The sequence below is a fragment of the Heliangelus exortis genome, chromosome 19 (assembly GCF_036169615.1).
Source record: "Heliangelus exortis chromosome 19, bHelExo1.hap1, whole genome shotgun sequence".
Classification (NCBI taxonomy): domain Eukaryota; kingdom Metazoa; phylum Chordata; class Aves; order Apodiformes; family Trochilidae; genus Heliangelus; species Heliangelus exortis.
This window is the reverse complement of record NC_092440.1, coordinates 3,952,105-3,972,566: the sequence shown is the minus strand read 5'-3', so window position 1 is coordinate 3,972,566 and position 20,462 is coordinate 3,952,105. Positions and strand designations below refer to the sequence as shown.

The 20,462-nt window shown below is 42.9% G+C and overlaps 2 protein-coding genes and 1 long non-coding RNA gene across 4 annotated transcripts in view; 1 reads left to right on the top strand and 2 right to left on the bottom strand.

The window, feature by feature from the left end:
• Nucleotides 1–2,284, bottom strand: part of LIMK2 (LIM domain kinase 2) — a 30,147-nt gene extending 27,863 nt beyond the window's left edge. Inside the window, exon 1 of the mRNA XM_071762899.1 lies at nt 2,140–2,284. Within this exon, the coding sequence (XP_071619000.1) occupies nt 2,140–2,164 (25 nt within the window). The 5' untranslated portion in view covers nt 2,165–2,284. The remainder of the gene's footprint in view (nt 1–2,139) is intronic.
• A 453-nt stretch (nt 2,285–2,737) lies between these two features.
• Nucleotides 2,738–17,412, bottom strand: RNF185 (ring finger protein 185). Of its 2 annotated transcripts, none has more exons than XM_071762928.1 (7): nt 16,728–17,412; nt 11,450–11,681; nt 9,845–9,863; nt 9,470–9,582; nt 8,886–8,940; nt 6,851–6,968; nt 2,738–5,296 (listed from the first exon to the last, which is right to left on the bottom strand). In XM_071762928.1, the coding sequence occupies exons 2-7, from the start codon at nt 11,629–11,631 to the stop codon at nt 5,199–5,201; spliced, it is 585 nt and encodes a 194-aa protein (XP_071619029.1). In that variant the 5' UTR covers nt 11,632–11,681; nt 16,728–17,412; the 3' UTR covers nt 2,738–5,198. The 2 variants fall into 2 exon arrangements, with proteins under 2 accessions (XP_071619029.1, XP_071619028.1); XM_071762927.1 differs by lacking the exon at nt 16,728–17,412 and adding an exon at nt 15,164–15,277.
• LOC139805016 (uncharacterized) lies at nt 6,582–15,358 on the top strand. Its single transcript, XR_011729643.1, has 2 exons — nt 6,582–6,669; nt 14,633–15,358. It is a non-coding gene; the product is annotated as an uncharacterized lncRNA (long non-coding RNA).
• Nucleotides 17,413–20,462: the final 3,050 nt, after the last annotated feature.

The window sequence follows — 20,462 nt, the reverse complement described above, 5'->3', positions numbered from 1 at the left end:
AGGAAAACCTTCACAGGTAGAAAGTTAAGCCAATACTGGGCAGTCTGTAACCCCAGACGGCAGAGTTCCTCTTGAGATCTTATACATTATTTTTTCTTTCTCCAGACATAACATCACCATCTGCTCCTTCACATTCTAAAGAAGAAAACAACGCAGCTTTTCACAGAAAACAGCTCAGCCACAGCTTCACCAGTCTTCAGAGGAGAGATTTGAGGAAGAATGATTGGTCTGGAGTAACAATTCCCACAGAGAACCACCCAGGGCCAGGCTACTATTTCCCCCATGCCACTGACTCAGCACATAAAGCTTGTACTTGTTTGTATGATTAACTAATTTCCCAGAACTGAAAGAAAGGAAAGGCAAACTTTATTCAGTAGAGAACAAACTTGACTTCCAGGAAGGAATTACACACTTGAATGGATATTCCTGTAAAGCCTTTACAGCCAACACCAGGCTACCATCAGACTTCAGAAAAGGGATTGATGCTACTGGCCTATTGCCCTTTCAGAAAATAGTTACAATAGTTTAAATTAATTTATGATAGTTTCTGCTAGAACTGTCATAAAGCCCCACAGAGAATTATTTAGATGCATGCAAGCTAAGAAGAGCAACATAAATGTCTGTGCTCAAACACCATTTGGCACGCAGATAAATGCTGTCCAAAATCCAAACAGCTGTGTGGGCATATTAAAGAAAGAGTGACAGATCTGGATGAGCACAGGATGGTGCAAAGAATATGTCACATAGCTGGACAGATCTCAAAGCTGTTTCTTCCTGCTACTGAAAGTTTACTTGCAATGAGGTTGCATAAGGAAAGAAGTGCACTCAGAGAAGGAAAACCACTAACCACAGACTTCCATTTTTCAAAGAACACTGAAACTCAGTATTTGCTCAGAAAAGTTGATACCACAGTTAAATTCCTTGAAGTCATCAACCTTCTGTGCACTTTTAACCTGCTGTGCAGGTCAGTAACAACATTTTAAAGTAACCAAGGTGAAGACCTCCTTGTAGGTTTAACACAAATAGCTATTTCAGAGAAAAAAACTTGCTGCTCAGACAGAAGCAAGTACCACCCCACCGGCAGATCAGCAGCACCCATAAAGGTTTCCATGCAGACTACAGGGATAAAGAGGAGTCAAACGTGACATTTGGTGTAAGTCACTATCTCAGATCCCAACTAAACATCAGCTCCACACCCGGGAGTGTGTCTGTGCCCTCCCGATATGCAGAACACCAACGCACCTGACCTCAGATCTGCACAACACTGTCAGGGGTTAGGAGAAGCTGGCTCTACGCACCTTCTCCTATAAAGCAAACTGCTTTTCAGCACCAAACAGGCTTGGAACTACAATGCACAGTCAAGAGTGCCCGTGCCCCGCTGCAGCCCCAGCAGGCGGCTGGAACTGCTGCCACTCTGACCTGCAAACCGGGCTCCCTGCAGCTCCATCTCCACCAGGCGCACCAGATGCAAATGTGAACACAGAGAGCGGAGCCGATCCAAAGGACTCCGACGCCTACAGCTCGGCTGACTGAAAGCAACAGATCCTTCTCCACACCGACCTGGCAGAGCTTTACCCGCTGGCTCTGAGCTGCGGGCGGGAGCCACCGCGCTTTGCGCTGCTGCTTCAGTTTCCCTGTGCCCAGCGAGGCCGCGGGGCTCCCGGTCAGAGGCGGACAGTGCTGGAGCCAGCCCGGACGGCTCGAGTGTCCGGGAGAGGTAACGGAAATGAATAAAACAGAGCAGGAAACAGCGCGAGGGAAAAGCAAGCGGACACGATCAGTAGAACGGGTCTGTCACGTCCCCCAGGACGGGAGGAATGTTACAGACGCGGCCACCGAGGAGCGGCAGCAGCGGCCCCCGCAGCCGGGAGGGCGACGGAGCCCCAGCGGGAGCACGGGATTACAAGCGGGACGGGGCCAGGGCGACCGGCCGGTCCCAGCAGGCGACCCCGCGAACGGACCCCTCGCGGCACGGCCGGGAGAAGCCGCCCCGATTCCGAGCAAGACCCTCGGCGCCGACGGTCGCAGACCGCCCACCGGACACGGGCTGGCGTTTCGCCGAGACGCGGGTTCGGAGCTAGCGGCCCGGCGGGCGAGGCCCCCGCAGCCGCAGCCCCGGCGGTCGCATCGCGGCCTCACCTGGCGGCCCCTGCGGCTCCTCCATCCCGCCCCGGCCTCGCCGCCGCCCGGGGCTCCCCCGCCTGACGTCACCGCTACGGCGCGCGCGGCGGGTCACTCCGCACCTGGCCCGGCAGCGCGCGCGCCCCCCCGCCCCTCTTTCCCCCCCAGCCGCTACCTCGGCCCCGCGCCCCGCCCCGGGGGCAGCCGTCGCCCCGCCCCTTCCTCGCCGCGGGCCAATGGGCGCTCCGCCCCCCTCACGGCCACGGGCCAATCCCCGCGCTGCTCTGAGGCGATTGTCCCGCCCTTTCCGCGGCGGGGACCAATCACGATGTGGCCGGCGCGCCCGGCCCCTCCCTCTTCGTTCCGTGGCGGGCGGCTTGGCGGCTCCCGGGGCTGCGCCTTCCCGCGGCTGCGCGGGGCTGGGCCGTGCTTGGGCCCCCCCGGCTGCCCCTCGGGGAACGGCCCCCACGCTCCGGTGTGGAAGAAGCGAAGCCCTGTCCCTCCCGCTTCCTGAGGCACGGACCAGCAGCCGGCTCCTCGTCCTCGAGGTAGGGCGCGGGCAAACGCCTCACCTCAGTCCGTCTGTCAAGCGCAAAGGAATGGCGGTGCACTCCCGTCAATGTAAAACCATTTTTTTAATTCTAAATCACTTTCACAACAGTGAAAATTAGTGAACAGTAATGGTAATGCACTAAACAAGCCGTTATGGGCTGTGTGCAGTCTGAATACAAGGAAGGGGGGAGTGGTACGATACAAAATACACACCAAGAAAAAGGTAGGAACAAAAGCGTTAACACTTTTAGACTATTTCATTCTTGAATTGCCAGAAAATAAGGGCTCTCCGTTATTTTTCTGCAGCCACCTCCTACTAAGTCCATTATGTCTCACCAACAGATGGGAGAAAAACACCAAGCTATTAAAATTCTGTATTTTAAAACATAAGTGTTAGGTTCAAGAGGTATTGAAACTGATTTAACTATTACAGACACCTTTCTGTCCTCTGTATCGGAAAAAGGCTTTAGAGGGATAACCTCTGCTCCTAGCATCGAGCTTCTCAATAGGAAAAGGAGAATAAAATCACCCCTTTTGCTATCACAAGAACTTTCCCTTTTCATCAGCAGGTGGTGCTGCCTGCTCATGAAAGGAAGTCGAGGCTGCGACATTGTACTGCAGCGAGCTGCTTGTAAGAAGGCAATAAATTAACAGCCTTTCTCCTAGAAAGGGTCCCAGTCACCAAGTTAAGCACTTGAGTAGAACCGTATGCACAAAAAGTTCGCTTCTTAAAAGTGCCACACAACAGAATTTGAAGCACCACTTCAACTATTTGTAGTTGATCATGTGTTCTGTCAGATTATCATCAAGTCAGGTATAAACTGGACTACCAGATGAGGCAAAATACTGCAGAAGCTTTCCAACGTTCTACTTGCCAGATGGAATTTTGGAGGTAGGCAAGTTAAACTTCAGTCATCCTCTGTCTTGATACTAAAAGTGAACGATTTATAATTACATAAACAAGCTTCTACAACAATTACATAAAAGTGTCCTTGCCCAGGAACCTCATCCATACACTAAAAAACCCCCAGCTATTGAAACAAGATTTCTATTAATTGATTTGTTTTGTCAGTTGTTTGTCTATTACCAGGGAAGTCACAATATTCATCTTGAAGAAAATCGTTGACTATTGGTGATTTGAATGAAAATAATCTAAAAACAAGAAAACCCAAAAACCAAAACAATGGATTGCCCAGTCAGAGAAATACAAAAACTGTTCATCTTGCTAGGAATCTCTCATAGCTCTTGTTCTGGAGGGACCTACACAAATACATCAGTGTACTTTTTTGAAGCTGTATATGCAACAGGATAACGAAACAGCTACAGAGTGCTCACCTTCTGAATTATTTTCCTCTCAGCACATAAATGGTTGTGGTCTCCCCCAGCACTTCAAATTAATATCTTTGGTAGACAGTGCTGAGGCTCTGGTGCTGCAGCCATTCTGCTGTGGCAGGGGTCACTGTCTGCACCTGTACTGAGAAACTGCCCAGTGCTCCCTACTGGGGCATGTGCTAGCAAGGACAGGATGTCAGTTTTCCTCCTGTACAATTTTACAGTATGACAACTTTGAACTCAAAACTCATGTAAAGATGCCTTTTGTTCCTCTCCCCAAACAAGCTGATCTCAGATCTGTAATAGGATTTTATTTGGAATACATGACCTTATGTAGAAAGTCTCAAAGCCTTGGGGAGAATAAATGTAGCTACAGTGACAAGGTTGTGAGGGGATGTTCCACGAGTGCAGCTACAGGCTGCTGAGCAGAACTGAGGAAGACAACACTGTTTTTGTCAGTGAGGAACTGGGCTGGGTGAGGCAGAGAGGTGCATTGTACTGTTCAGTGACCCCACCCGGCTCCACAACCAGAGAATCTTCCAGTGTCTGGCTCCAGCGAATTTGGGCTTTAAAAAAACTGCAGCATAAATTTGTATCCCTTCTTCTAACAGCCATTAGAACCACTTCAGGAGGGGTTTTCCATTCACGTTGGGAAATAACAGAAAGAAAACAGTCTCCAGACCTGATTCCATTTGCATCATATTTTGCCTGAAGAATCTCAGCAGTGCTGCAGATGATTTCCTGAAGAAGGTTGGAATAAATAACATCCAGAGCTCTGGCAGATCCATTGTGGTTGCCGAGCAGGAGATACTGATCAGACTGCAGGAGTTTCCTTACCTGCCCAGTCTACCTTGGGGCAGCTGTGTTTCACATAGACCTGGTGTCACTGCTTGGCACAGGGTTTCAAAGCAGCACTCCTTTTAGGAGCAGAGCTCAAAGCGAGGCCCATGGCTTGTGGCAGGAACCTGCTGTACCAGATCGCTGAGCTGAAACGTGCTTTTTAACCAGGAATTAATTTCCATCTCTGGTGCAAAATGCGAAATTCCTCATTGTGCAGCGGTACCACCAATTCCTGAAGCCCATAGTTAGCTACGGAACCAGACACCAAGAGGTTTAACATGGGATGGGGATGCAGGTTTTAACTGTTTCAGTGGCCTTGCTGGCCATGAATATACAGAGTAATGGAAAAGACTTTACGCAATCAACAGCCAGAACATTATCACCAGAGCCACAAACAGGAAGAGGCGCGATAGGAACTGCTCATCCACATATTGAGGAGTCCCTGGAACAGCTGGAAAACAGGAAGTAAAAAAAAAAAACAGTTCAGCTCCTTCCTCTTCTCCAGAATTGTATATATTTTGAACATAGTATATTCATAAATTGAAAGATATGCAAGAAATCTTTGTGAGAAAATGTTGCTAGTTCCTACCCTCAGACTGGCCAGTTATGCTGGAAGATCAGAAGCAAGGCAAGCACCAGCCCCCTAAAGCAGGACTTGTGGTAAACCTGCTCATGACTAATAGCAGCAGGCAGCTCCAAGTGCTGCAGTACACACAGGTCTGCTCTGAGTAGTTTTGGGGACAGTGCTGAGCCAAGTTCATAGTCCACTGCTGACTGCTGAGCTAAGTTCAATGTTTCCATCCTAAGGAACTTTATCACCTCTGCTTGAACAGCCCTCCCCATCAGGGTGAAACATCTCTGAGTAAGGACATGGTAAAGCAGTCAAAGCTGCATGTGTAGCCTTGATCAAGAGAAGTAATGAAAATCACAGGAGCTCTAAAGCTCAAGCTGTGCTTTTCTGAAACTGCTGTATTGAATCCACACATGAAAAACAGATAAAGGAGTTGATTCAATTATGGCTGTTGCAACAGCCTATTTACATACTCCTTAGCTCAGTCACACCTCCACACAAATTTTCAGTGGACGATGAAGTATAGTTAATAGACAAGTTAATTTGACCCAAAGACAGCAACAGGTCTTTGGCACACAGGTGTGAGATGAAGAATGTGTTTCTGTTTCTTATTTCTACAGCACATGACATGGTGAAGATTTGCCAGGCACAACTTTTCACAAATGAAGCTCAGAACATGCTGGGCACTAGGTCTTCTTGTTCAGACCAGGTAGACTCAATTTGCCTACAGTGCAGATGGAGGAGGTTTTCAGGGGATTACTTAATTTCAGGGTAGCAAGGCTACAGTTGAAGTAACCCAACTGTTTTTTCTAAAACACTGTTTTTTTCTAAAAAACAGGGAAATTATTTTACCAGAAGGTTACTTGTTGTGGAATACAGATTAATGTCTCAGAGAAATTTCTGCAAAAGGAACCATCTTTGCTCTCATTGGTTTGTGGTACAGAGCACCAATTTAAATTTTTCCTCCTCATCTTTGTAGAAATGGTCCTTTCTTGCTGTTGTCAGAATACAGGTCTCCTTCATACACCTCTACTGACTCCATCATTATCGTTACTATTATTATTGTTGTTGTTATTGTTACTATTAACTCCAGTCCAATTTGTCTCATTTTTCAGAGAAATTCCACTGGACTACTAGAGGGAACATTTGAATTGAAGGGGAGAAGTCTCCAGTTCTGTTGTCTCAAGAGAACATTCAGCCAATCATAGGGAAGAGACAGGTGGGCTTCCTGGATAAGATCTCCTACAAAACCTGTAAGCCACAGACTATGTTCTCTACTGGGTGTTTCCCCTCGTTCTGTGTTTCCATTTCCAACACCAATTTACTGTTCAGAAAGTTTTGTCATTTAGCAGGGTGTTTGTTTAAAAGTCAGAAGGGAGTTTGTAAAACATCTGCTTGTGACAGGGCTCTTGGAGCAGGCAGGATGTGTGGTACCTGGAGGAGGTCGCCCATCATTTATGTTGAATGCTGTTGCAAATATACCAAAGGGAAATGCCCCAATTCCAAATGACATTTGGAAGCCACCATCTCCAAACCCAAAGCCCTGGAATCCCTGTAAATAACAAAGCAGCAAAAGAGAAAGAGGTACCAATCATTTAAAGCCTATTCCAGAGTACAGTGTAAAAAGTGCAGACATTCCTTCTCACTGGATTTCTGTGGATGAAGGAACATCAGGCTGCCTGGCAACTTTTCAGTCTGCCCCAATATTGTTAAATACCTCCATTTAACAATGTTTCACAGCAAACTTGCCAGAGCAACACAAACGTTTGAGAAAATGAAAACCAGGAACCACAGTTCTTGACTGAAGGCCAGAAATTTAAAAAAATCATTTCCGTAATGTTTCTCAACTTAAAATAGCAAATGTCTGGCAATATATCAAAATGGACATTACCAATTCTATTTAAATGTCTTAATAATGTATTAATTCTCTATTAATAGCTATTATCCATACTAGTATAAGAAATACATTGTAAAAAAATAATAGGTGTTGATTTTCATGATACATGTGCACCATTTTAAACATTCAGTAAAGTGATAAATTGACAGCAGGAAGCATAGAACATCACAGAGAAAAACAGTAAAAAAAATTAAAATTTACCAGGGGGACTCTAATCAGGTGGCAGGAAGTCATCTTGGGTAGGAATGCAAGATGAAAGGAGGAAAAAACAAGAGCTACATTGACCCTTCCAGGATCCAGGCTAAAACACATCATCAAAAGATCAGTTCTCTAAATCTAGATGTATCCTACTGAATAAAAGCAGTGTTCTATTAGAGAGCCAGCTGTATGTCACCCTAAGTAGTTGCACCATGTTTAAAAACTGTGGAGAGCTCACAGTTGCCATGTTCCAGCAAACTGTCTTCTCATCTCAGACTTAAAACAGTGCTAGAAATTCTGAATAACCCCCCAGTGAATCATCTCCACAAACTGGAAGGACAAAGCTGATTTCACTCATATAATTAAACCCATTTCTGGGCTGATCTTTGGTTTGAGGAGTTAAGTCTTTTGACTATGACTCTTATTAAGACTATTCTCAAGCATTTTGCCCATATCAGGGACAGGAAAGTGTTCTGCACAGCCAGTTCTGCACCTGTAGGAAACAGGAGGGCAGCATCACTGCTGCTGTGCCTTTTTACCAGATTCTTATGGTTTATGACAGCACCAGCTAAAAGGTTTAAACAAGTTATAGGAGCTGATTTAATAAGAAGGCAACTCCCTAGCGAGGGAGAACAAGTGAGCTCCCAGTACATTCAATACAAAAATGTTCCCTAATCACACCCAGCAGAGTTGTTTGCTTGCAGCACAAGGTGCTATAGGACCATCTCCAAGGACCTATAGGCTGAGTTACATGGAAATATGCAATTGTTTCATCAGGTCTTGCTCACTGGCACCATGTTAAAGAACACTGCAGTCTGTCCTACTGACTATTCCCATGTCTGCTCAACCTATGCCAGCTGCTGTTCACATTCACTCTATGTAATCACCTCAAAAAATCCCACAGATCACTCTTTAAGTGTGGAGATATCTACATTCTTCTGCTTGTAATGCCATGGTACAGTAATATCCCATAGAAATGTTAGAAGCACATGTCAGTGCCAAAAAAGTAAGTTCACATATTTCCATGACAGGTATAGTTTGACAGAAATTTACATCCCCAAAGAATTTTCAAAGCAAATTGTTCCTTATATTTATATGTGGAGAACAAATAAGTAGAAAGAAAACTTCCAGTGTAGCATTTCCATGAAGCACTATTCAAGCTGACCCATTCTTTGGGATGCTAAACACTACTACAGGCATGAAGTTTCTGCCACACTGCAAATGTCAATTATTCATGAACAGCCTACTGGGAATGAGCAAGAAATCTAAGCAATAGATCCTCACACCTCTCACATACATTATGTCTTCTAGCATGAATAAATACCACCCCACCATCAACAAAAACAACTTATCTGCTTGATTTTTTGCACTTACCCCTCTGTTCTCTGGTTCAGGTCTCTGTCCTTGGGGTCGTGGTGGAGTTTTTTCTCTGCAGAAAGTTGGAGAAATTAGCTCAAGTGGAGGGACACATGACAATAGTATCTACAATAGCCTGGCTGATAAGACAGAACAAACACAGAGCACACTCTCACAGGACCCTGCTGCAGCAGAGCTTGAGGCAGTGAACATGTAGATACCCAGTTTATGAGCCTTCAGCATCACATGGCTGAATTAAGATTCTGTATAACAAAATCCCATTGCAAAGGCAAAAACTGAGGGCACTAATATTTTACATAAGCTTCTCTAGACAGGCAACATTCATTGCAACCTGCCACTTGTAACTGATAACTAACACCCAATTCAAGTTAAAATGAATTGCCAGTTGAACAAGAAATAAGGTGTGCAAACCCAGGCCCTGAAAAAGCCAGAAGTATCAGGCAGAAATGTCAGCTCTATCTGTCTTTTAACCAAGTATTTCAAATTGTAAATCCAGCACTTTGTTGGTATCATCTCAAGACCTTAAACTAAAGTTTCATCTTTAGTTTTCATGTGAGAACAGTTGTATTTAGGTTTCTTACCTGGGGTCCTGTTGCCCAGTGCTACCTCTCCCGTACAGAGGAATAACTTTATCTCGACTGATTCCTGCTTTGCACACAGGACACACTTGTCTGTTTGGCCTGGTCTCTAGCCACTAAAGAAAGGAAATTAGGAGAAAACTGGTAAAAGACCAGGAAAACAGAGACAAAAACCTCAATTGCAGACGGGCAGAGAGACTGGCAATTGCTCAGAAAGCACTGGAGAAAGACATTTAATAATGAAGTTGCATTAGCAGGTAGTGATTGCCCTGGAGAGAAAGAATTGCATTTGAAAAGAGGGAGATACTCCAGAGAACCAAGCTCTTCATTGAGCAACAGGAGCTGATGAAAGACAAAGTAAAAAGAAACCTGTCTTACCTGGTGTAAACAAGGCCAACTGTGAGCATTCCCAGCACAATTGTTCACAGAGCAGAAAAAGAGGGGAAAATAGAATTAGTTACTGACACCAAAAATTGTATAAAGTGTAGCACAGATAGCACAGCTTGGAGACAACACAAATCTGGAATCCAGCTGGGCCAGTTCCTTAACCTCCCATTAAAATAATTTCTGAAAGCACAGCCCAAGCCTGATCTCCACTGGTCTTTTCAGGTTATGCAATCAAACTAAGTTGCTAACATGATTCTCTGCATATCACCTTTGATTCCTGGGCCCTCATCCATACCAAAGGCCCATACAGAGGCTTAATTAATTTCACTGTTTACTTTACAGATTTTTTCTTCTGGTACCATGAAAAGATATCCCTGAACTAAGATGCAAATGAGGAATATGTCAGTAATGAGACACCAGGATTTTCAAATAAGTCACACAAGGAACATTTAGCTCACATTCACAGAATCATGGAATAATTCAAACAAGACAGTACATAAGGTGGCCTCTAGTCCAACCTGATGCTCAGAGCAGGGTCAGTTGCTGAGATCAGACCCAGCTGTTCAGGGCAGAGAATTTCCCATTATACAGAACTACTCTTAAGATTAAATTAATATGGCATCTAAGGAATGGTCAAAGACAAACAAGCAAGCTACAGGACAGAACTTCCAAGCAGCCATCTTCTTCAAAACAGACTTGACAACACTATTCAGACAAGATGCATGCTATTTTTTAAGGTTTCATTCTTCCAAATCTTATTGTGCAATAATTTAATTTTATTTTAACATGCCCACAGAAAGAGACTTTCCATCTCCTAGAGGAAAACCCTGGATTTTCAGATGTTAAATATATTTAACACAAAAATAAATGCTCTTTGGAGCCTCTCCTAAATAAGGAGCATAATTTAGCCTACTGTGTAAAATAATGGAAAAAAACCAAACTGAGGCAAACATTTGATCATTTAAATCCTTAATAAATTCTTAACATTCAAGAAACAGTGTATTCCAGACCAAGCTACCCCAATAAGAAATGCTGCATGCTCACTATATTTGTGTGATACATTCCCAAGTCAGATCAAAGAACTGAAAAGTTAGTATTACAACTGCAATACCTTGGGGCAAATGTTTGTTTTGTGAGAAATATAAAAGTTTGTTGTTTTTTTTTTTTTCCCCATGGTTTCAAAGGAAAAAAAGTGCAAGACTGTGGGAAGTATGAAAACTAAAATTTGGCCTCCAGAACTTCGTTCCAGATGCAAGTTTAGGTATGCACAATTTAGAAAGGAATTTAGGTCTGAACAAAGATCTATACTGGACCAGACAGCACAAATAAAATAACACACATAACCAAGCAGTATCAATGAACACTGAACTGTCTTGTGTGTTTTTGCTTTTACAGAACAGTCCACAAGTACAGGGAGTTTAAGATGCAAGAAAATGACTCCCTGGAGCAAAAACAGTTGAGGAGCAAACACAAACTGCTCCTACTACCCAAAATATGGTCCTTACTCATTTCATACAAGACATTTTATTTGACATCTGGACCTATAAACATCACAGGCTTTTTATGTGGTGTTCTGGTTTATCTGTGAGCACTTACCAGAAGAGATGTCCACACAAGCTGATAACTGCATCCTTGGCAGTGTCTAAACAGATGTTACATTCAAAAGTGTTGTCCTGATTAGTGTTGTCACCAGCACCATTACTGCTACTGCTGCCACTGGTTCCTCCAGTACTGGAGTTCTTTGTTGATGCAGAAGTCGTGGGTCCTTTGCTTGCCATCCTCAAGAGCTACCCAAACACACTGTCAAGAAAATTTTCCTGTTGGAAGCCTAGCAGTGAGAAAGGAAAAAGAAAATAACAAAACAAAACTTCTTGGCGTGATAACATTGCATTCTTGTGCTGTTCCAATCTGGTAGTGATTTGTTTAAGAAGCACTTGAATCCTATAGTTGATGGTTTTAGTTTAACATAGCCAAGAGGGATCTTTTTTTAGAAACTAAGCTACTTTAAAGTCCTGTAGTGTGACCTAGCTGATTATGTGACCTGTATTTTAAAGTTGCTGATAAGCAAACAAGATCCACAGCCAGGACAAAACCACTGTATTTTCTCAAAAATACTATTAGCTATGAGAAGAATGAGCTCACCTAGTCACACATGCTGTTCCTTCCAAATGCAAGTTGTAACTGTGAGTGCAGTTTGAAACAGGATTTAATTGTGAAGCAATTCACAGCTTGGACAGACTGACTTAATGCACTTTTAAATTCAGTGTTCATTAGTTTGGAATATTAATGATAATAGTGGCAAGCAAAGGCAGCTTAGTACTTGATTTGTCTCATCAGCAGTATATTGCTTCTGTCACAGCAGTGTGTTGATAGGACTATCAAACATTGCTAATCTAGTAGTAATACTGAAGTACAAAAAACTTCAGAGTGCTTTAATTTTAATTACATGCTTTCACCTCTCATTAATATCACCATATTTATCAAAGAGCACAATTTATTTTATTTCAGTAGCAATAAACTCTACACTATACTACCTTGACATGCAAATTCCACAGTAACTGGAACTGTGAGACTCAGCACTAAGCATATATGTCCAGAAAAAAATACTTTAACCAGTACAAGATTTTAAAACCAAGAACTAAGAGTTTCAGCAGTTACAGAAATTAATTCAGCAGAACAAAAATGTTTAAAATATTCCACTATGTTTTTCGAGAGACTCGTTGCTGCTGCAGGAATATGAATACTTAACTAAGGTTGTGAGAAAGAAACAGGTGGTTATCTGAGCTTTTTTTCAAGTGTACAGAGTTAAGCATTTTAGAAAGGCAACCTGAATAGTAAAAAGATAATTTCTTTGCAAACTTACCCCACAAGCATTAAAGGCTTTCCTTAGTGTTCCCCCTTTGTAGCAGTGCTGAAGCAGGGGTGCAGGGCAGCAAAATAAAACCTTTTTATCTTTTATCTGTAGCTGTTATTGCCAACAGCTTTTTTCATACTATACAATCCCACTACACAGTCAAGAAAGCATCATGCTCAAGCCTCATGAAGATATTGCAGCAAAGACACTCAGTTAACAGCAAGTGAAAGGTATTTCTGCAGAGCTTTTTCACCCAGTTACATCATCATTTTGCACTGAGTCCCAGAAGGGCAGCACTGTATTCACAGATGCTATACTTCAACATACGTAGCTTTCAGCACTGCTGACTCTTAGGGTTTCACACCATGACTTCATTTACACTCAGCAGCAATGCAGCTCATTGTACAAAATGAAAATTCATGTTAGTTCAAGGCAGCTGGAAATGCTGCCAGTCCACAAACTATCCACTAAAGAGGCCTAGATTTTTCACACATCTTTTCTACCAGAATCTTCAGCTCATCTTGCTCAGTAGTTTAATGCTTGAAAACTTACCAACTTGGACCTATATATATTTCCTGGGAATTAATATAAATATCAAGATTTCCTTAAAACTCAGGAGTTCAATACATTGTAAAAATCACTAGTATCATTTCATGTCATGGGCACAAGAAATGTCTGACTCTTGTATCTTGGCATATAACACAAGGAAAACATGTAGAAGATGCAAATAATTAAATTTCTGTATCCCTAGGACCAAAGTGGGGAAAAGGGTCCTTTTTTTCCAAATTACATTCCATATATTTAACACCAGTAATCTGGAGACTCAAAATGATAAAATCTGTATCTTCACAAACATATACTTAAAAAAAAAAACAACTTTAGCTTTTAGTAACTATGAAAAAAAATGATCAAGTTATGAAGGAGGATGACAGAGAAATCCATTGAAATATCAGTAATGTAGTGGAATAAATATGGCTGAGATGGAAGAAAGAGCAAAATGACAAAACAGCAGACACTGAATCTGCTGTCCTAGAAGAAGGACACAGCCTCTACTGGGATACTCTCTTAATTATTTCTCCATAGGCTGATTGGGCCTGATGACCTATTAGATAAAACCAATTTGAAATCTATTGCAATCTATTGAAAATCTATTAAAAAAAACCAATAACCAAAAACCAAAAATCAAACCAATTAATCTTATTTTGAAAAGCCTTCTCAAACATTTGCTCTTGGAACACTGTGGAACATAGCTGGGTCTGTTACAAGTGCCAGCAGGGGCTGTGCAGCTGCAAATCCTGCTGCACATTTAGAAAGAAGCAAAGGTAAAACAGCCTCCAGTGGCTGAACCTACATCTGGTAATCATAGATTGTATCACTTGAGAGGGTAGCCTGTGAATTCTAAAATAGAAGTTCAATGGCAAATTCAGCTTGTTCTGAGTGTAGAACAAGTTCAAAATTCTTAAAATGTCATTTGAACTACTTAAACTCTGAGACAAACCTTTTTACAGGAAAAAAACAAACACCAAACCACAAGCTAAAAAAACCAAACCAAAAACAACAGACCAAACCAAGCCCATTTTAGTTTTGATTTAGAGTTCAGAATGAAGACAGTGAGTACACTGGGATATAACACAACATCTGGGGTTAAGTCAACAGAATTTATAGCTGCCAGTCCAGGTTTGCTAAGCCCTTTTCCTTCAGATCAGGTCTCCAAATCAACCCTAGATAAGTAGCAAACAAAACAAGCGAAAGTATATTAAAATCAGCTGTGATCTAACTGCAAACATTCAAAGATTTTATCTTTTTTCTTTCCTGCTTCCTTGCTGTCTAGATGTTTACAGGAAAACAGTATCTTTGCTACTAAAAAGACATCTATACTAGCTGTTTGTTTCCTTTAAATCTTGACCCCTACGATATCCCTACAGGTTGTTGTGAAAATGATAGAATTGCTGACATTTAACTACAACAAAGAATCAAGAGTGGCAACAGATGAATGGTTAAGAAACAAAGAACCCATTTTCGACCAGTCTTCCTAAATAAAAAAAGTCTGGTGGAGCGTGAAGACAACACGGAAGTGAAGATACATGTTCAGGTATCCAGTGCAAATCCCACTGAGTTGTTTAAAGGTTAAGCATGGGTGAAAGAGATGGTGAAACTGGACCTTCCAAGAAGCAGATGGCACACTGGGATCAGAAAGTTTCATGACAACTGGAAACACGGGAGGCTCATGAAAGAAGTGCAGGAAACTGGTAAGGTCTATGTACTGTGTGTAAATACTGCATCTCACCAAGAGGCAGTAAGAAATAAACTTTACTCAAGTACTTTAAAAACTAAATCTATAAGTCTAGTGGGAGAAACTGTAGATCAGGAAAATGCAAGCCTAATGGCTACTGTAAAAGACCACGTTTCTGAGCTCAGCAAATGAAAAATGACTGCATTTGCCAAAGTACACTGACCTGACTCTAAAAATACAAGAGAAACACTTCGAGACAGACTGGGAGAGTTTCCACCATAAGTGAAAGCATACAAAAAATTCCATTGGAAACACAGCAGGTGAACAGTAATTCAACCTGAGAAAGACAGAGAGGGAGTATAAATTAGAAGCTAATGTCACCAGTTGTAGAATACACGTTTACAGCACTACAACATTAGGATGTCTGAAGTATTAACTTTTTAATTGTCTTTCATGGAAAATGGAAAAAAAAATCCAGTGAGGATATAAGACTCTGGTTACTTTCTAATAAACCCCAAAGTTTATTCCTCTTTTCAGTTTCTAACACGTAATAATGAAGGAAAAATAAGAGCATTGCTGATGTAAAATTCCACTAGAGAGACACATTTCCACTTAGCTTTCCTATTGAATCTTATTGTATCTAGGATTACTGAAACTGAAAGAATCCAAATCTAGTTCTACTTCTGAAAAAAGTTCTGATTTAGTTTCTGAACCTCCTGCTGTTTAAATTGAAAGGAAAAATTGTCACTTATTGTATCACTACAATGACAGTTCAACTTTCTGATACATATGACAGATTTTATAAATATTAGAAATTCTACCTAAATTTAAAAATATTTCCAAGAGCTTGTATATATATGCCTGCTCTTAAGTTTAAAAAAACATAATTCTCAGCCTCTTACAATTGCCTGGACTTCCAGTAAAGCTAACAGGTAACCTTAGCTGATAAGGGTTGCCAGTGCCTAGAAGAAAGTACATTTACTTCTTGACAGTAATTTTTAGATATTTACTGAAATCCTACTGTTAATCATTAAATGCACATTTATCTCTCACTACCTTTTTACTCTGTCCCCCAAGCAAGTTACATTTTAACACCTCAGAAACACTTTTCTGTACCCCGTACAACATCACATCCCTGCTTTTTAGTATGACCATAAATTAGTCCCACCAGACAGGCTTGCTCGACCTCTGGGTCTTGCAAAAGCAGCCATTCGCCTGACAGCCCAGCGTGCCCTTGCTTGGCCTCATTTCATTAATTGGGATTCTGCAACACGGATCTGTGTTGCTGCTCTCAGGGTACGAGCCCTGCTCAAAGGCTGCTTTGGCAGCTCTCAGGATTCGATATCCCTCACAAGTGCAAGACACTTATAAACTATCAGAAAACGCAAGCAATTAAAGTAATTCTATTTTCTAAGCCATACTTATACATAAGAATGTAATATAGACTCTGAGGAAATGTTGCACAAATCTTATAAATCTTTAGACAAAGATTTTATCCTCTTACCTCATAAAGTCCAAAGGGAGAAAAAAAAAAAAAAAAAAAAAAAAAATGTGATGCAAGTTGGGTAATACTGCCCGAGCATTTTCCTGGTTTGGAGTGTTATGTAAACGTCAAATGCCCTTTATGTGGGCTATTCAAGAGGTTAGAACCAAAATGTAAAAGTAAGATAGAGGAGTTACGATGCGGTTTAAGAAATAATAAGAAATTCCGACCAGAAAAAAACCCAACAATAATGGCACGTAGCAGGAGCTCAGGCTTTGCGCCCATACCAGGGCCAGACATTTACCTCAGGGGGCACAGGCGCTTCTCTTTCCAGAGGGTTTCAGCTCCGCCGCGGAGCGCGGGGGCCCGAGCACCCACAGGCCGCGGAAATCAGGGATTTCGGAGAAAAACCCTGGCAGGAGGCGCCGGGCCCTGCGCGCCGCGGCTGAGCCCGGGCCGGAGCTCCGGCAGGGAGGGCGGGCACACCCCGGGCCTGCGGGCGGCCCGCGGCTGTGAGACCGGGCCGGAGCCGGGCCGGCAGAAACCGGTGCTCCCGCCGCGCCCCCGCTTCGCTCGTTTGTGAGAGGCGCAGGCGGGTCCGGCCTTTCAGCGGCCCCCGGGCACGGCTCGGCCCCGGCCCGCTCCTTTCGTGCCTCGATGCCGCCGCCCGTGCTCGACTTCCCCTACCCCTCCCCTCCACTGGCTGGGATCCGCTCGGCTCTGCTCACCCGCGGGTCTCGCAGCTCCCCCGCGGCAGCCCCGAGCCGCGGAGCCGCTCCCTCTCAGCGGCCGCCGTCACCTGATCGCCCGGAAGCCCGGCCCCGGCGGAAGGGAACGGCCTCCCCGCCGCCGCTCGGGGCCGCTGGGCCACGTTCCGGTTGCCCGAGGCTTCCCGGTGCCGGATCGGTGAAAAGAGAGCGGCGGCGCCTCGGCCCGGGTCGGGATGTTTCGTGTGGGCTGCCGGGCTGCCCTTCCTTCCCCCAGAACCCCGACACAGAACCCCCGCCGCTTGTTACCTCAGCCAGGGATCGGGTTGGGCTGACCCCGGGGGAGTCACAGCGAACTCTGCCTGCGCACTCCCGCGGACTTTAAGCTCCATTTCTGTTACAGTTTTGCTGTCAGATCATCGTGAGGTGTTGCGGCAGCCGTGTCTCTCAGAAAAGCAAGAACTCCATATCCTCAACAGCACCAATGCTTAGCCCAGGCAGGAAAGGAAGGAAAGAAGGGACTTGAAGCTTTGAGGGACACAAATTGTTGAAATATGTGCGCAGAGCGGCAAGATATGAGCAGAGGAGCATCCCCAGGATGGGAACAGACCTCTATAAAGGTATTTACACACCTGTGACAAAACATAAAGACAGAGAGAGGGACAAAAGGGAGAGGAAGGGATGTGGTACCTGAAGGAGAGGTCAGGGCTGAGAAAGGTGACCAGAGAGGCACCTCTGAAGGGTTTTGTCCTTGCTCTGAGAACACCAAGGCAGAAAACAGTGCAGAAGTGTTTGTTCTACACAGGGAAGAGTGAGGGAATTCTAAACCAAGGTCTCCCACTAAAGGCAAGTGTTATGAGGGAGTGGTTTAAATAAGAACAGGAGGGATGTTAGTGCCAAGGGAACCTATCAGAAAGAGACAAAGGAAATTATCTAAGGCCTGTCTGCTGACTGAGGTGGTCTGAAACTATGCAGCTCTAGTGTGAAGGGTTGAATGTGCCATCGAGGAACTGTTCAGCAATGCAAAAACAGCTGTACTGCACCTTCAAACTGCTTTCAGTAGCACGTGGGCTTGGCAAAGCCATGTCAAAGTGCCTGTCCAGGGCCAAACATATTGATGTGTCACACTGGAAAATTTGTAGTTAAGGTGAAGGTGAAGACAGTGTCTAAAAATGACAGAGCCTATGGCATTAGGACACATGTAAAGCTTTCCTGCCCATGCTAGCAGTGTGTTTTCTGTCTGTGAAAATATATCTAACAAAGAAGACTATATTATTTTCAAAAAGATGATAAAGCAGCATAGTTTGGTACAGAGTCTGCATTTAAGCAAAATTTTGACATCTCAGTGAAGTATCAGATTAATAAGAAGTTAACAAGGCCCCAGAGGTATAAGTGGTATCCTCCAGATGCTGATTAAAACAAATATAAGCTTCTGAAATTTGGACCAGCTTAGACTAATCACCACGTATGTCTGGAGCCAAAAGAATTTCAATATAAAAAGTAAAAAAAAGAGTTGATTTCTGTTATTACGATTGTGGGAATAAGTAATGCTCAGAACAGTCTTTATTGTTTGGGTACTGTGCCATAACTGAAGCAATATAAGAAGAAACAGAGTTACTGCCATAGACAACATAGACAAGGAATATTTTCACTGCCCAGTGATAATTTTAACATTTTATATATTTTTCAAGTATCAGAAGAATGGAATTACATTATTATGTATTTCTGAAAAGACTTATTTGCAGTACCCCTGTTCCACTTACAGCAAGTGTTTTCTTTTTAAAATGAAAAAGACCAGAGAGAGGCAATGAATTAGACTGGATAGATGGAAAGGGTGGTCTGCAAGAATGAAAATTTTAGTCTTGTTTACAACTAGGGTTAATAGGAGGGGAACAGTTGATACTTAAACAGTTGATCAGCTGGACATTATAGGTAGAACATTCAGATTTGCTCCCACTGGCAAATAATAATAAGCAATCAGCTTTCAAAGAGCTGATATCATGTGCATAGTGGGGTTTGAAATGTCATTTGTACAATGTATGTTCTAATGGTGAACAGTGTATCCCTCTTCAAGTGTAGCTGGTAGACAGTGACTGCTTAGAGTTAGAAAAACTTTGTGCCCTGGTTGCCAGTTAATTCTCATGGCGTGCATGTTAATAAATCAAAGTGATATATTCACTTTTTTGTGACCAAAGTTATAAGATTGTCAAACATAGCATTGATATTTACGGTACACACAAACTCACTCCTAAAATTCTTAATGACAAAACTGATAAATATATCAAGAATCCAAGTCCTTGAACCTCTTATCAGTATTTTGCTCATCAGTTCTCCCTAGTTTACTTCTATAATCAACCCACTGGTATATTAACTCAGTATTAAGTCAGATTTAGTAATACTCTTCCTTCTTTGGAACTCCCATGCAAAAGGGTTCCTGTCTATGGGCTTTTGCCTTTGTTCAGCAAGATCCATTTCCAAGAGCTGCTACTCATTTCACTTCTCTGTTTTCAGTGCCACACCATACAGCCATTTCTGGTATGTGAGATGAATTTGTCTTTTTTTTTTTCTGGATTGTATCTCTGGAAACTGACATATTTCAAAGAGTAGGCCTGTAAGTATGATGAACTTCAACTGATCTGCTTGAGTAAAAACATGCTTTGAAGCATCTGGTGCTTGACATCTGTGAAGGCAAATAATTGAGCTGAAACACAGTCACAATCTGTCACTGAAATCCCTGTGCCTCTCAGAGCCAGTTAGAAAGCAATGGGCAATATTGTTCAGCCAAGATGAAAGATCTCTGAGGGGAGTTGGTTTAGAGCAATAAACAGAACATCTCCCATTCAATCTTCAGCTTTTTTGAGTTAAAGATGTAATGCCCTTTGAAGGTCAGTTTGTTATCCTTGGAACTTTGAAAGATTCTCTAAGGGGAGTTGGTTTAGAGCAATAAACAGAACATCTCCCATTCAGTCTTCAGCTTTTTTGAGTTAAAGATGTAATGCCCTTTGAAGGTCAGTTTGTTATCCTTGGAACTTGTCATTCCTTATATATGGACAAAGCAGTTGGAAAAACCACAGGCAGAGGTGTAAGTCCTACCAGAAGTGGGGGAATGTGGATGCTTTTTGCATGACACGTTACGTGGCCTCATGAATTAGGACTGTCCATTATCTTTTCTCATGTACTTTTGAAAGGAAACTTCCTGCAGCACATGGATCCCATCTCATCTCACATTTTTATAGGAGAACGTTTTTGTGCTGTCTGCAGCAGAGGAATGATTGATTCTTTACTAAAATCTTCACTTGAGCACTTCCCATCAAGTACATCTGAAACAGTGA

What these genes read in the sequence shown, in the direction of transcription:
- RNF185 (XM_071762928.1), bottom strand. Translation starts at nt 11,631, where the DNA reads ATGGCAAGCAAAGGACCCACGACTTCTGCATCAACAAAGAACTCCAGT. An exon ending in ACTGGGCAACAGGACCCCAG is followed by an intron (nt 8,941 to 9,469) that starts GTAAGAAACCTA and finishes AACTTTCTGCAG; the next exon opens with AGAAAAAACTCCACCACGAC. An exon ending in CTGAACCAGAGAACAGAGGG is followed by an intron (nt 6,969 to 8,885) that starts GTAAGTGCAAAA and finishes TGTTATTTACAG; the next exon opens with GGATTCCAGGGCTTTGGGTT.